The following is a 15,632-nucleotide window of genomic DNA, read 5'->3' as shown; positions in this document are numbered from 1 at the left end:
AAACCACGGAGACACCCTCTGGGGAAATGCCTTCTATTTATGTTTAGGATACTGTTCAATAATGTTGAAGAATCCAAGGTCGAAAAGGTCATTCCACATTACAGAGAAAGGCGAGTCAAGTTCGGGCTCCATATGGGAGTTCTGAGCTCAGACTGTTTATGCAATCCAGTAACTGTCATCGTAGTGTGTGGTTTTTAGCCAGCACCCAGACATTGGGGTACACGGGCGCTCTGCGTTCTCTGCAGCGAGGACGACCGCCCGTGGCGTACCGAGCAGGCTGAAACACCAGGCGACCAGCGGTCTTCCGCTAGGAACGATCCGTTAGGAATTGAGAACCTCTTCGGGGCTGGCCCGAAAGGGCCCTCGGGCCAAGTGCTTGTGGGCTGCCTGGCGAGAGGATCGGAAGCAGCCCCAGCTGGAGCGGATGCGCCGGCGCCCACTGCAATACTCCGGGCCGCGTCAGAGCCTTGGCCTCAGCCGCGCACCCCCACCGCCCCGGGACCCCGCTTCCGCCAGGCTGTGAGCCCTCCACCTCGTGTTCACAGTCGTCGCCAGTCCCATTTCTCCCACCAGGCGGCCACTACCGCTTGCTGCTCGCGGGACAGAGCGCGCGGAGAGGCTCAGCGTGGAGCAGGCGGACGGGAATGGGGGTGAGGCCTCGGAGTGGTGGAGCGGGACTCAGCAGACAGCGCAACGGTCACGGGCGGGCCTCGACGGGGAGCAGCGGGACTCGGTATGGGGCCTGGAGGGGCGGGAGGTCGTACGCACTGCAGGGAGCGGCGCATCTCGGGTGAAACGCGTAGTTGGGACCGGAGCTGGGCGGGGATGGGCTGGGTGCTGGGAGGGAAGGAGCACGGGGCTGGGCGGGGAGAGGAAGAGTCCGACGCTAGGAGGGGCGGGGCACGAGATGCGCAACGGAAAGGGGCGGGGAGTCGCGGGGCGGGGCCGGGGGCGGGGCCGGGGCGGGGCGGGAGCAGACCGGGGCGGGGCGCGGGACGCACAGCTCAGTTACTCGGGCTGGCGCGCTCCCTGCCCTTCCCACCCTCCTAGCTGTGCAGCGGGTGGCGGCTGAGGCGCTGAGCGGCCCGAGGAAGAGGGGGGCGTGTGGAGCCTGGTTTCGGGGCGGTGGGAGCCAGTGGGGGCCCGGCGAGGAGGGTGGGAGGTGGCGGGGCCCGGCGAGGCCGCGATGAAACCGAGCCGCGAGGACGAGGCGGCGGCCGCCGGGGGCCCCTGGGAAGAATGCTTCGAGGCGGCGGTGCAGCTGGCGCTACGAGCGGGACAGGTAAGCGCCGCGGCCTCCTCCCGCGCTGCAGGGTCCACCGCGGCTTGCGGGCTGGCGGGCGGCGTCTGGCGCTCTGGCCGCTTTCCGCCCCCACGGAACCTGTAGAAGTGAGAGCTGAGGGAGTAGGGCGGGGGGAGGCCTCCCCGCCTGGGGCGCCAGCCCCGCGTGTGGCCGCCGTGGGGGCGAGCTCTCGGCGCAGAGCGAAGCCGGACGGCAGGCGTCCGCGGACGAGGTGAGGGGCGTGAGGCGGTGAAAGAGGTCTTTGTGTTGGGTTCCTGGGCGGACCTTCGCTTCCCTTCTCACCCTGGGCGTGGGGGCACGGGGCGGGGCGGACGGCGAGCGGCTCTCGCGTGGCGGTGCGGACACGGCCCCTCTTCTGGGACAGCAGAGGGGCTGACTGTAGGTGACTTGACCTTTGTCTTAGAGAGTAGGTTAGAATAGATTGACTGTAGGTCAGCCCAGGGCTTTAAACATCATCCCCAAGGCTTGCGTGGGGCAGCGGGCAGTTTAAGGACCTCAGAAGTGACCCAGTGTCCGGGACGTGGGTGTGGTCGCCCTCAGGTTGAAACCCCAGCCGCGCGGGATCTGGCTTCCTGCTGGGTTGTCTTGCTCAAGCATCCTGAACCCAGACCTCCTCTGACCCACAGCTTAAAAGTGGTCCACGCAGTGTGTGGAGGAACTTGTTACACTGACCGGAAGGGTGAAAATCAAGCAGCAGAGCTACGGAAAACTCAGAGCAGAGTTTGAGAATAGACTGCAGTCCCCTTTTTTCACTTGCATTTTTGTGTGCTTTGTACTCCCACCCCCATTCTCACCTCGATCCGCGGCGCCTGGCAGAGCAGGTCCGCGTCCATCCCGTGGGGTGAAGGCTTGCGCGGCGGTTCTCCAAGGACTGTCGGCGCGGAGGCCGGCGCGGGAAGGCGGCTAACTCCGGCTCTGCGCGCTGAGGTGCAGGAGTGTGTTCTGATGAATTACAGGATGAGCGAACAGAAGCAGCGGTGTGGGCAGATCGCCGCCTCTTTGTATCCAAACAGCATTTTCTTTTTCAGGTCTAGCAGTCTGAAAAAGCTCTTCCGTTTTCCCCCGGAGTTAAAATCAGGCTGTTACCAATTCTAAATTTAAAGTGAGGCTTGTGCACAGTGGATAGTGCTTTACCTTGGTGTGAATCCTCCTACCCAGTTAAAAGTTAGTCTTCAGCCATAAGTGGACATATTTTGTGTTGGAGGGCCCTCCCTCTGTGGTTTGAAGGACACAAGACTCAGCCTGTAAGGAATGCATGACTTGGAAGGCGAATTGGGAAACTATCCTTTGGCTCCATCACCTTTCCCTCTTGTAAGAAAAAGATGACCCCGACCTTGTGCGAGAATGCTGAAGCTTGTAGCTGCAGGATGAGCATTCTTCCTGGAAAACAAGTTGGGAGTTTGGGTAGCACCTGCTCTCCCCCTCGCTCACTCCCAGCCCCCTTGCATCCTTTCCAGAGTGTGCATCATCAGGATATTTAGTAACTTTTAGGCTCTCCCATTAAGACTTTTTTGAGGAGAAGCCAGTTTAGGATTCGGACACTACTGTGTAAACCCCGGTGAGTTGTTATGGGTATCTGAAACTTTTCAAATTTAGATTCTTGAAGAAACAGAAGCGTTTTTTTAAACATTTAAATAAGAAATATTTATATAGCAATTGCAATATTCTAAGCACAATTCTAAGGGTCTTAGGAATTTTAACTTATTTAAGAGATACATTTTTCCAACTTGTCAACAACAAAAAGCTTTATTTGAGTGTTGGGGGAGGGGTGAAATAAAGATTCTCCCATTAGGAGTCCAGTCCAGTCCTGGGCTCCCTCTTGGGCGTTATGCTGACGCTTCCTGCCTCCCGGGAGGTAGAAGGGAGAGTGGCCAGAATGGTCTGTGGCAGAGACAAACAGTAGCCACACAGATCTTTGTAACCTGTGTAAAGACGGACAGATTGTCTTAACGTTCTCATAGCAATGAGGTGTTGAATGGGGAAGTCTGGCCTTTAGCCAGATAGCCCAGCAAGGGTTAAGAAGGGTTGGTGATCCTTTCCTGAGTCCTCAGCCAAAGGGGTATTTGGCATAGTTACATGGCCTGTGGCCCAACATGCCCACCCCCTCACCAGCACCCGAAGTTCTGTTTTATTAAGTTTGCTACTCTCAGCTGCTCCTGGACAGTTGAATGTGTGAATAACTAAGCCCAGTTCTATATGTTGAAAGGTAGAGGGACTAGAGGGAGGAGCCTCCCATGAGAGAAATGTCACCGCCCTTGATCTTTCAGACATTGGTTCCAGTTAGGGCAGCCACCTCCCCTTTGCCTCCTCCTGAGAGGTCTCCACAAAAGCAGCCTGCCCAGTGGAAAGTGCACTACAGCCTCCCTATTCTCCCCTGGCTTCTCCACCACCCAACCCTGCAGTGCCTCTGGGAGTCATCCCTTACCTTCCAGTCCCAACCACCCATATCATTGCAGGCTTTTGGGAATCCCACCCCCATTACCACCACAAATACAAATAGCAACATTCATCAGAATGGCTGTTTATCATCTTTTGTGTGATGTGTGAACAAAAGTATCTTAGAAAGCTGTGCTTTTTAAATTGTCTTGCAGGGGTAGATTCAGGTTTTCTTGGGCCTGAACCGTAGACAATTTAGGGATCTCTTTAAGAGAAAAATATAAAATTCAAAATTCAAACTTAGGTGTAAAGGTTATTTAGTTATAATAAGAAAAATCACAGGAATAAATTTTATAATGCTAACAAATATAACAGAATACATAAAAGTAATTCTTTTACTGTCCCTCTTCTGTAATACTTTTCATATTTTTTGGTTTCATACCCTTTACATCTTCAAATGACAATGATTTTGTAGTATTTTCTATGGAGAGACTAGAAAGATAAATTCAGGCTTTCCTGTAGCACAGCTAATAGAAATTGCTGGTGTTTAGAAAAGCTTATTTAGATTTCAAATTTGTTATTTGTAGGTTCATATAAACTTCTATGATTGCCGTCAAATTTGAAAATCCTGTCAATCTTCTTTTACATATTAGTTGTAAGATGGGGAGGTATTTTCCATAGACTAGCTTATGGCTCCATATCGTTGAAGCCTGTTTCTTACTATGATCCCCTGTGCCAGCTGCTACAGGAACACCCATGCTTCTCTGGACCTGTTGTTTATGTCACCATGCCAAGTCAGTCAGCAGGTGGACAGTAGAAGCATTTCTGGAAGCCATCCCACACAGAACTGTTAACCTACAGAACTGACTGCAAACCCCATAGATATGTCCCATTAAAACCCAAAGTAAGTTAATCTCTGTTCTATGTCCCTTTAGCCAAAAATGTCAGCACCCACTCCCCTGTACCCTGACATGAAATGTGATGGAGTGGAGGTCATAATGGAAAGAGACAACAGTTTATGTACAGTTAGAATAGCTGACTTTTACAAACTTAAAAGAGGTGTTCGTGTGTGACCACATGAACACTTTACTAGGGTGCCTGGCAGAGCTTCACTCAAGGGAGAGGCCTTGAGGCCTCAGCTTCATTAGCTTCACAGCAAATTCATCTATTTACTGGTAGCAAAATCTCAGGACAAAGCAGAAACCCAGAACTCTACCCTCATTCAGTACTCCAGACTTTTCCTCTCTATCTAGTTGGCTTTTCATACCCTTGCAGGTTACACTTCCCAAGGCCCAGTCTTGAGAAGTGGGGTCTGTTCCCAACAGTCCCTGTGTGGATGAGCCCCTCTGGCCAGCCAGATTGAACTGCTGTGCTTTTTCAAAATATACATTGCATTTTCCTGCCTTTCTTCTGACCCAGCTCCTGAGCCCCTTCCTTCATGGACCTTCCTGTGAGACCTTCTCTTCTCTGTTCCTCTTCCCAGCTCTGTTTGTCCCTGATCTGGTTGGTGTGCCTTTGCCAGGGTGAGCTCTGAATGTGGATGCTCTTCTGTCCACCTCACTCCCCAGAGCAGTGTGTGTACACTGTGGGGGCTCTGAACCAACCCATTTGCCAGGTGTGTTCTCCCAAAAAGGTGTTCTGATTTGTAACTTTAATTTTCATCAGTTATTCACACAATAAATTAAAGAAATTTTTTTATTAAGGTATGATTGATACACATTCTTATGAAGGTTTCACATGAAAAAACAATGTGGTTACTACATTTACACATATTATCAAGTCCCCACCCTTACCCCAATGTAGTCACTGTCCATCAGGGCAGCAGGTTGCCAGAGATCCACTATGTCCCTTCTCATTCACACAATGAATTTAATAAGTGAAATACTACTACAAGGAATGTCATGAAAAACAACAGTGCTCTGTCCACGTCATCCTCAGCAGATGACCTTTTCCCTAGAGGTTACTCTTTATAGTTACACCCATTTTCTAAATAATAGGCTTCTACCACTCTTTCCTAGTCATTCATTTTGGACATTGTATTTACACTGTGTGCTGTATTACTTGATTGTCACTGGTATCCATGTTCATGTTCTGATGACCAATGCAGTTGTTGCCATGGTTGAGCCAGGTAGTATAGTTGTATTACATACTCTTTTCTCTCTTAGGTAGCTTATATTTTCCTTAAACAGTTGTTTTTTTTCTATTTGCTTAGTTTTCTATTTACCTGCCAATGATCATCTTCCAGCTTTTCAACATAATTTGTAATGATTTCCTCAGTGATTCATTGCTCTGGGGAAGTGGCCTTCACACTTTCCTGTGCATCGGAAGCACTGGAAGGCTTGTTAAGGCAAGTTGTGTTCCACCCAGAGTTTCTGATTCATAAACCTAAAGTGGTGCTGAGAACTAGCATTTCTACCAAATTCCCAGCTGATACTGATGCTGCAAGATCGCACTTTGAGAATTACTGCTGTATAGTATATTACATGGATATATGACAACATTCACTCAACTCTTGAGGAAACTTTAGATATTGTCCAATTGGAATTATGAATAATGTTGCTATGAACATCCTCGAATGCGTCTTTTGGTTATGTATGTGTGCATTTCTGCTGGGGACATGTTAATAGTGAAATTGCTGTGTCATTGGATATGAAATTCTGCCAGATGGTTTCTAAAGCAGGTGCACCAACTTACACTCCTGCCAGCAGTAGGTAAAGGGTCCTGCTGCTGCGTGTCTTGGACAACACTTGGTATTGTCTGTCTTCCATTTTCACCATTTGATGAGTTTGAAGTGGTATTTTTTTGTGGTTTTTATTTGCATGTCCCATATGGTTAATGAACTTGAGTGCATTCATGTTTATTGGCTTTCTGGATACTCTCGGTTTTGAAATGGTAGTACTGAAACTCAGATTATAAATGTATTTATTCATTTAGCAAATATTTATTGAGTAACAATGGAAAGGACTTTAGCCTTTACTCTGTGTATGACATGAGGTTTGGGCAGAGTCCTGTGTGGGGCCCTACAGGGCAATCAGGATACCACCTTGGCTGCTGTGTGGGGCCCTACAGTGCCATGAGGGCACCAGAATCACATACCTGATAGGAAGCTCTTAAACTAGTCCAAGTGAGAAGTGAGGGCAGATTTGATTGGGCTGTCATGAAGAAGAAGGTAGAACACATACTTTGAAGGCTGAGCTGCTAGGTTTGCTGGTGGATTAGAGGCACGGGGTTAGAGTGAGAAGAAAGTCAAGAATGCCTTCAGGGTTTGGGCCTGAAAAACTGGTTGAATGGATTTGCCATTTCTGAGGTGGCAAAACTGCAGGGGAGCACGTTTGGAGGTAGAAGCCAAGTGTTGTGTTTCAAACATGCTAAGCTTGAATTGCCAGTGGATTTCTAAGCAGAGGTGTTGAGTTTGGACCTAGAGTTCAGGGGAGTGGTTGAGGATAAGATGCCAATTTGGGAGCTATTGGCCTGGGATGGTGTTTAAGGCCAGGTCCTCAGACAGGAACAGAGTAGGCTTGTTCACTCATGGGCTCTGCCTTAGGATGATTCCAAGTCAAATTCCTGGCTCTTTCTTGGGAGATCCCCAGGGGCAATATGTGGAGGCCTTAGGTCGCTCATTTCTCCAGAAAACACTCCCCTGCCCTCCTGCCTGGGCTGAATGCACTGGGCACTGCAGGCAAAGAGGAGGCAGGTGTCCCATGCTTCACCTTGGCCCTATGCTGCACCCATGTCTCAGGTACAGACCTCTAGTCTCTGCTTAGCTCCAGAGGGTGGGGGTCAACCTTCATTAACAACTATAGAACTCCCACCAACATTTGAAACTTCAGCCAGGACAGAACTCCTGTGTGACAAACGCTGGCCAGCCTGGAGGAGCAGCTGACCCTCCTGGGGCACTTGTGGTTTAAGTGTCTGGCATCCACTACTACCGACACAGTGTGCAAGGCCAGCGGTCATTTTCCTTACATGTCATGGTAAAGAAACTAGCATGTTTCTTATGACCATTTTGCTAAACAAAAGCTGTTGGAGAAAATTGAGAAAGAATGCTCTGTCAGAGACCTTTGCCCCTGCAGCCCTTCCACCAGCCCTTGGCACAGGAATGAGTCAATGAAATCGCATCTGTGTTTCACTAAAAAGGTAGAAGGAAAGGCTGGAGTCAACCTCCTGTGAAAGTGAATCAGTCTCTGTGTCTCTGAGATATTAATAGTTGTTAACCCAAAATGAAACACCCAATAGTGGAGATTGCTGTCTTTGTGGCTAAGAGCGGGGGCAGAGTAGGCTGAAATCTTACCACTTAGCCAGAGAATGGAAACCTTGCTCTTGAGTTTCAGGCCCTACTGACCCCTGAGCCCTGGCAGTGGGGTCTGGGGGGGAACTTAGGCCCCAGGAACCCAGGTTTGGAGAGGAAAAGGGAGCTTTGAGTCCAGGCTCCTCCATCTCTGGGCCCCACCAGGCAGGAACCTGAGGTTGGCCTGCCCCACATCTTTCTCCCATGGGAGATGAGGGAATAGTTCAGCCTAGGGGCACATGGTTAAGCCTGCTTCAAGATCCCTGTGGCCACGGTCCTAGTTCCCATCCCCAGGGGCTACCTGGGTGATGCAGTCACACAGTAGGCATGGTAGGGGCCCCACAGGCTGCCCCAGACAGAGGCCTAAGCCAGTGATCACAACAGCATGTAGGAGAGCTGTTTCCAGTCCTTGGAAGATGGCGGACAGCTTCCTGGAGGAAGTCATACCTGAATTGTGTTCTCAAAAGGAAAAGCAGGAGTCCACTAGAAAAGTTGGGTGAGGGGCTTGGAGTGGGTAGAGGGGAAGAGAAGGGATCCGCTCACAGAGAGAAGGTGGGCATGCAGGGGTGAAAGCAAAGGCAGCCCCCAGGAGCTGCAGGATGTGCACCTTGGCTGAAGCTCAGGTAAAGAAGAGTGTCAGGCTGCTGGGCAGGGCTGTCGGTGACACAGGGAGGCCTCTTGTGGAGGGTGGAGTTGCAGGGAGCGTCAGACTCAAGACTGACCTAGGTGAGTTGTGATGATTAATGAATTTCATGATAGGTGGACTTAGTGAAGAGTTGTAAGTCTCAGGAAACCTTGGAGTGAGGAACTTCTGGGTTCCTGGCTTGGGCACCTGGGTGGATTTCACTGTGTTGCAGAGAACTCTGGACCAGATAGGGATTTGGGAACCATCAGTTATGGAACCTCTGCCCTGGTGGAGTGGACTCTGTTTAGTAAACGAAAGATTTGAAACACCTGTGTCAGGACCCCTTTTCCTGCACCTTATGGCTGTATGGCCTTAGGTAACTTTCCTAATTTCTTTGTGCCTCAGTTTCCTCATCTTTAACACAAGAATAATAATTATTACCTCAGAGTTGTCAAGAAGATTAAATAATTGGCATGTGTGAACTGCTTAGACTGTGCCTGGGACAGAGGAAGCCCTCCACCTTGGTGATGGAGTAGGTGGGTCTTCAGGGAACATGGCCCCTGAGGATGGGGCTCCACCTAAGTTCTTAGACACACCTCTTGAAAGGAGTAGTCTGAAGGAGAAACACCAGGAGATGGGGGTCTCTGAGACCCTGGCAGAAAGGACCCGATGACACAGATGCAGCTGAGATGTGGATGAAGAGTGTCCCCTGGATTTGGCACAGGAGGTGTTCAGGTGCCTGGCAGGATTGCTGGGGCTGCAAGGGAAGACAGGGGTGATGGGAACTTGGAAAGTAAACGATGAGTTTGAGCAAACTTAGCCATGGAGCTAAGGAGAATCTGGCATCCTTGGCCCATCTCTGCTTTAACCACTCCTCTTTCCTGTGATTAAGGTTCTGCAGTTGTTTGTAATATTAACAGATATGAACTGCTGACCACTTGTGCCCCATGATAGCCATGTTCTTGCCTGGGCATCTGATTTACTTTGTGGGTTTTATATTGTCATATGTATTAGAGTTCTCCAGGGAAATAGAACCAATCAGAGGTTGGCAAGTCCAATCTTCAGGGTGAGCTGGCAGGCTGGAGACCCTGAGATAGTGAACCAGTTCAAAGGCTATGGGTAGGAAGAACCAGGGTTGCAGGTAAAGTCCAAAGACAGAAAGAGGCATTTGGACCTGTCTCTGAATGATGCTCTGATGCTTTAGCTGATGGTATCCTTTCTTTTAGATTTGAAATCCGGACTTCAGTGACTAAAGGCCTATGTTTTATATATTAAACATTAACAGAATGTTATTTGGAGGGAGAGACCCAGGCCAGGAGGTCTATGAAGGGCATGCTTAGTTAGTGAGTAGATGAAAAACATTAATTAAAAAACAGCATACAGTAACTTATTGCTGGCAGAATGAGAACGTTTAAAAATCTAAGGCTAAGAGAAAACAGCTTTTGAGTGGTAAGGGGCTTTAACAGGTAACTAAGCTGGCCGTCCCTCTAGATGTGGCTGTGGCTGAGGGCAGGGCTGCCTGAGTCTAATACTGATTTATTTTAAAATGCAACATGGCATCACCACCTTTCTCAGTGAGGCAAAAATTATGAATTAAACTTTTCTTAACTTAGTATTTCAACATCCTATTTAAGATTTGTACATTGTGTATATGGTAGGTTTTGTTTTTTGTTGTAAGTCATTACATTTTGTCAGATACATGTCCTCACAGATAACTAGAGTGGTAAAGGTCTGCATGTGTACCTGAAGCATTTTGTCCACAGACTGTTACATACAATTCCTTATTGATTCTTACACCCCAATGTCTTAGCCACTACCATTGTTACAGATAAGACAAAGGCTCTGAGATGCTACATGATCCCCCATGATCTCCCAAGCGGTGCTTTGAGTTTGGATCTATCTGATTCTAAACTGCAGATTTATCCTTTGTGCCCCCTAATGGTGCTATGAGATGGACAAAGGGAACTCAGAAGCATTTTTTTCTGAAGAACTAGGGTTTCTGAGTCATTGCTGACTGAAGGGAAGCTCTTTTATATGGCTGTGCCACATATGGAAATCCATCAGATAGCCTTGTGAAGACCCACTGGGATGCATATTGTCTGATGGGCCTAGGCCAGAGAAGCAGAGTGGAGCCTGTGTGGTACTACGGAGTGAGAGTGGGGGTGTCCCTGGAGCTGCTAATTTGGAAGGCAAAGCTCCGCCCTCTAGAAGCTGACAGTCCAGTGGAGGAGAGGACAGTGCCCAGCAGTAATAGTGCTGCTCCATGTGGTGCCTGGATGTGCACTCTGTGCTGTAGAACCACTGACCCAAGAGAAGGGGCCCCACCCAGGTGGTGGGCAGGGGCTACACAGGCAGCTTCCTGGAAGAAGCTCTCAGGGACAGACAGGCAGGAGGTAAGGCAGGGACAGCCATTGGGCGGAAGGAACTTTATGTCCAAAGCTGGAGTTGCAGGAGGGAGAACCCCAGGGAGTGACTGAGCATGGCAAGGGGGACAGGGTCCACGGCAGTCATAGGGGAGCTCACATTCAGGACACGGGCCTGCCGTCCTCAGAGTGAGCCCAACAAGCCACAGATAATGCCAGGAGGTAGGTCTGCTCTCTGGAGAGCCTGCTCTGCACAGGGTGAACAACACTTCACAGGAGTAAGATAGAAGGATATTTGGAAGCTGTTATAACAATGCAGGCAAGCAATGGCAGGCAGTAGGAGAAGGGCAGCATATGGGGAAACATACTTCAGAAGTGGAATCTGGTTTGTAACCAGATGAGAGGAAGGACTTAATGATCTGCAGGTTCCTCCAGTGGTGTTTGTGGGACGTGGGCCAGGTAAAGGAGTGGCAGCAGCTGAGAGGGAAGTGGCCACGGCACTGCACTGTATGTGGCCAGTGAGCATGGAGTGTGGCGTGGCCTGCCCCTCTGCTCAAGCCCCACTCTTTCTTGTGACACATGTGCACAACAAAACAATCATAGCAAACAATAATAAGCATTAATAAAAACAAAAAAAATGCTTTAAAAAAATGATACAGCATCTTCCTTCTGAATCCGTAAATCTCCCCTCCCTAATATGATTTGTTGTCAGGGGCCTCGTTCTTTGGGAAAGTGTGCGCATATGACATCAGACATTGCCCAGATTGCCCAGACAGGCCCCTAGTATGCATCTCCTCCACATACAAGAGTTGTGTGTATTGGCGTCTGTAAGACCAAGTGCATAAATACCAGTGAGGTTAAATACAGCTTCACAAGGGCACTTCCTAGAATGCCTTCAGACTTTATCACCTATGAGCTCAGCATGCAGCAGCCAAGAAATCATTCATTCATTCAGCATATGTTCACTGAGACTCATCCATGGCAGCCCCTGTACAGGCTGTGGGAGGTGAACACAAAGACAGGACAGGCAAGGGTCCTTAACTACAAGGGAACTGCCGGGCAGTCAAGGGTCCAGGTGTGTGTTCAGCATAAGTACCCCATGCTGCCCGCAGAAGCTGGAGACATTTCAGAGAAGGTGACGTTTGAATTGAGTCACGAAAGAATTGAGTCACGAAAGAAGAGAACATGGGCCAGAGGAAGGTTGGCGGTTCTGTCGGAAAATGTGAAGGATCAATGATTTAGTTTGGCTGGAGCCTAATAGCCGTGTTGCCAGGAGGGGAGGGAGAATACAGAGGTTAGGGGAGGCCTGTGTTTGTCAGGTCGATGCTTTGGCTTCCTTCAGAGTCCAGTGACAGAGCAAACATTTCTTTCTCTTTCCCATGGAAGTCTAGCTGGAGGTCTGGAGTAGGAGGTGGGCTTCGTGAAGTCACCCAGAGGACCCAGGCTCCGTCTTGCTTGTTGCTCTAAGGAGGCACACTCTTCCCATGTGACCAAAGCTGACTTCTCATCACCACACCCACATCACAGCGAGTGGCATGGGAAAATGTTAAGAGGAATCAAGAGTGCCAACAGTGGCCTTTTAAGGATGTGCCTCAGAAGTTGCACACATCACCGCCATTCACATCCTCTTGGGCAGAGCTTGGTCACAGGGCTGCACCTCCTGCACAAGAGGCAGAGAGGTGCAAACTGTTGAGGTGGCTCTGTGCTTTGCTAAGCTTAGAGCTGCTGTTTCTAAAAGGAAGAGGGGAGGCTGGCTATTTGGAGTCAAAGTTCCTGCTACAAGCCAACTCTCAAAAGCTATTGTTTGCCACCCTCAGAGGTTTTAACTTTATCCTCAGAATAACAAGGAGCCATAAAGTTCTGTATGCTGGGAAGAGCCGTGATTACAGTCAGGATTTTAGCAGGCTCTTCTGGCTGGGATGTGGAGAATGGGCTTGAGTGCCAAGAAGCAGTTTTGGGCAGGCTCCAGTAGGGAAGGGCTGGTGGATGGAGGCTAGATGATGACAGGCTTAAGTGTATCAGAATTTTTGAACATGGTCACCAGAAAGCACAATAGAACAAAACAAAAAGACCATGATCTACAAACTCTAATGGCCCAGTAGAAAAATTGGTTCAGAATCTGTTCAAGTAGTCTGTGTATTTTATTCATTATTCAAAGAATTTGTATACCTACTCTGTGCCATGATTCTAGATACCAGGGTTGCAGCAGGGAACAGCACAGTGACATCTGCTCTTCTGGAGCATGTATACCAGTGGGGTGAGATGCACCATCAACAATGGAACAAACTAGATGACTTCAGATGGTGAGACATTCTAGATAGAAGGACCACAAAATATAAAGTCCCTGGGGCAGACACAAATTTGGTTAGGCTCAGCCAGAAAACCAGAGCTGCGGAAGGAGCATGAGGGTGGGGATGGTGAGGGCCTGGTCACGTGGGATCTGGGCTTTGTTCTAAGGGTGGTGGGAAGCCATTGTTGGTTAGTTCTAATCATTAAAGTGATGCAAGCTGCTCTGTGCTTAAAAATTATTAATCCAGCATTTATACAGACTACAGGGTGAATGGTAAGAATCATGGCTTTAAATTGCATGAATGCTTATTACGTGTATATGGGAGCAAGCATAAATGAAGCCTGCGTCCCCTCAGGTGGCGGGGGCCCAGGACTCAGGTTTGTGCCAAGTCAGCATCCCAGCCTCCAGAGGACCCTTCCTCGCTTGGGTTTGAGATCCTGCTCCAGCCCTTGCTACTTAAGTGTGGCCCGCAGCCTCAGTGTCCCCACAAAACTACTCAGAAATGCAAATCTCAGACCCCAAACCCACACCTGCTCAACCATATCTTCACTTCAACAAGACCCCAGGTGACTCACACATGTTAAAGTTTCAGAAGGGCCAGTGGTATATCTTCTGGTTAGGGTGTTTGTCTCCTTCCCTCTGTATGCACATACCCCCCCCACCACCACACACACATACCACATACACACACCATACATCATATTCATACACACATAACCTTCCCATGTCCCCCCACACATGTACTCACATAGCACACTGAATTTCAATACAAGGTACAAGCTCTACCAAATGACCTATGGATGGGATGTCTGGACTAGCTCAAAATTTAGGGATTCTGGAAGATGGGCAGGTGCCACATGAGTTGGATTTGAGGAGTTTGAAATTTATAAACAAAGAACCTTTGGAGACTCATTTGGCAGGCACTTGCTGTGTACACAGTGGTGACTTAAGGAAATTAACCTGACAGTGATGAGTTGCAGATAGAAGGGGTAGGAAGGCCCCAGGGGCAGACAGTCCAGGAGCTGACACGGAAATGTGAATGGACTGTCTCAGTGGATATGCATGACTGCTCTGGGCTTTGTCTCTTGTATTATTTTAAAAATATATCACACTCCAAATCTTCTGTAATATATATCTGTTATCTTTGCAGCCAAGATGAAAAAGCCAAACAGAACCTGTCTAGGCTTAGTATTGTGTGGGCCAGTACTAGGAGGGGACTGTGTAAAACATAAGGGGGGATGCTCAGTGTCCAGGGGCTGCTCCTGCTTAGTCTCTAAGATTCCATGGGAGCCTCTCCTCCTGTCTGCAGACTTAGGGTGAGCCCCCTCGGGCCTTCACCATCAGCATCATTAACACAGAACACTGGCTGGGTGTGAAGAAGGCACTCAGGAAATGCTTATCTGAGGCTGAAGAATTCATACTACAATGGACAGAGGACGTCAAGTCTGGATAGCTGAGTGATCAGTGGTGCTTTGAAAGAAATGCAGGATCTTGGGGTGGCAGCCAGTTTGGGAGGAAAGGTCTGAGACTGTTTTTAGGTATCCTGGCTTTGTCATCATGTAAGGGAGACAGCGAGTTGTTGCAGGGGACAGAAATGAAGAAGGCCAGTGCTTTTTCACAAAATAGAACTGATCTCTCCAAGGCGCACCGTGACTGATTAACCACTCCACAGGCCTTCCTGTTTGGGTCTCCCAGGGGTTCCTGGAATCAGATTAGGCCGGCCGGAGGTACAGAGCTCGAGAGCCCTCCATTCCTCATCCCTAAATTTAGTTGCTGTGGGTTTGGACCGGATGTGCTGGCAGGTTGCACATCTGCACTGCCTATAGGTCAGCTCAGCCCTGAGGGCTCAGGGAGGCCCCAGGAACCAAAGCAGTTCCCTGCGAGTCCTCCTTGGACGGTCAGTAGGGCTCTGACCGGAGCAGCAGGATTCCAGTTCTAGTTTTCCCTGCTTCCTCAGTTTGAACATTTGTCATCTGGATTCAAGAGCATGTTCCATCTCGTTTGATTCATATTTTGAATTAGGAAAAGTTCTTACTCTGAAATATAAATTAAAATGCATGGGGGCCCTGTGGGGCAAACATCTTTTCATTGGATGATGTTTCAAACTCTGCAAAACCACTTTTTCTTTTCCTTCAAAGAATTTGTTTAACAGGTAAGACAAAATAACTTCAAGTGAGTCTATCTTCCGTGCAAGAAGAATAGTGGGTTATTAAGGATCCCTAGAAACAGAAACAGGTCTTGGGTGCAGCATTGAGCCCAGAAGTCCTGTCAGCATGGGAGGAGGTGAGTGGTCCACAGATCCCCACTCACCACCTCTCCCCAGGGCAGCGCACCCCACCCCACAGAGGAGGAGGCAGCTTGCCAGTCTAACCTACCTGCCATATTTT

At 49.1% G+C, this 15,632-nt stretch overlaps 1 protein-coding gene and 1 long non-coding RNA gene across 8 annotated transcripts in view; one reads left to right on the top strand and one right to left on the bottom strand.

Annotated features, from left to right (window-relative positions):
* The first annotated feature begins 1,011 nt into the window (after positions 1–1,011).
* Positions 1,012–15,632, top strand: part of IMPA2 (inositol monophosphatase 2) — a 116,981-nt gene continuing 102,360 nt past the window's right edge. For 2 of the 7 annotated variants that reach the window (XM_073212805.1, XM_073212806.1), the window contains exon 1: positions 1,012–1,282. In XM_073212805.1, coding sequence (XP_073068906.1) covers positions 1,187–1,282 — 96 coding nt within the window. In that variant the 5' untranslated portion in view covers positions 1,012–1,186. The remainder of the gene's footprint in view (positions 1,283–15,632) is intronic. The other 5 variants (XM_037001081.2, XM_037001080.2, XM_037001078.2 and 2 more) reach the window with 4 other exon arrangements.
* On the bottom strand, positions 1,283–15,623 carry LOC140843409 (uncharacterized). The gene is made up of 2 exons (XR_012121145.1): positions 2,098–15,623; positions 1,283–1,381 (listed from the first exon to the last, which is right to left on the bottom strand). It is a non-coding gene; the product is annotated as an uncharacterized lncRNA (long non-coding RNA).

This window comes from Manis javanica, chromosome 9 (genome assembly GCF_040802235.1).
Source record: "Manis javanica isolate MJ-LG chromosome 9, MJ_LKY, whole genome shotgun sequence".
Classification (NCBI taxonomy): domain Eukaryota; kingdom Metazoa; phylum Chordata; class Mammalia; order Pholidota; family Manidae; genus Manis; species Manis javanica.
Note: the sequence above shows the minus strand (reverse complement) of the source record. Positions and strands in the feature narration are given on the sequence as shown.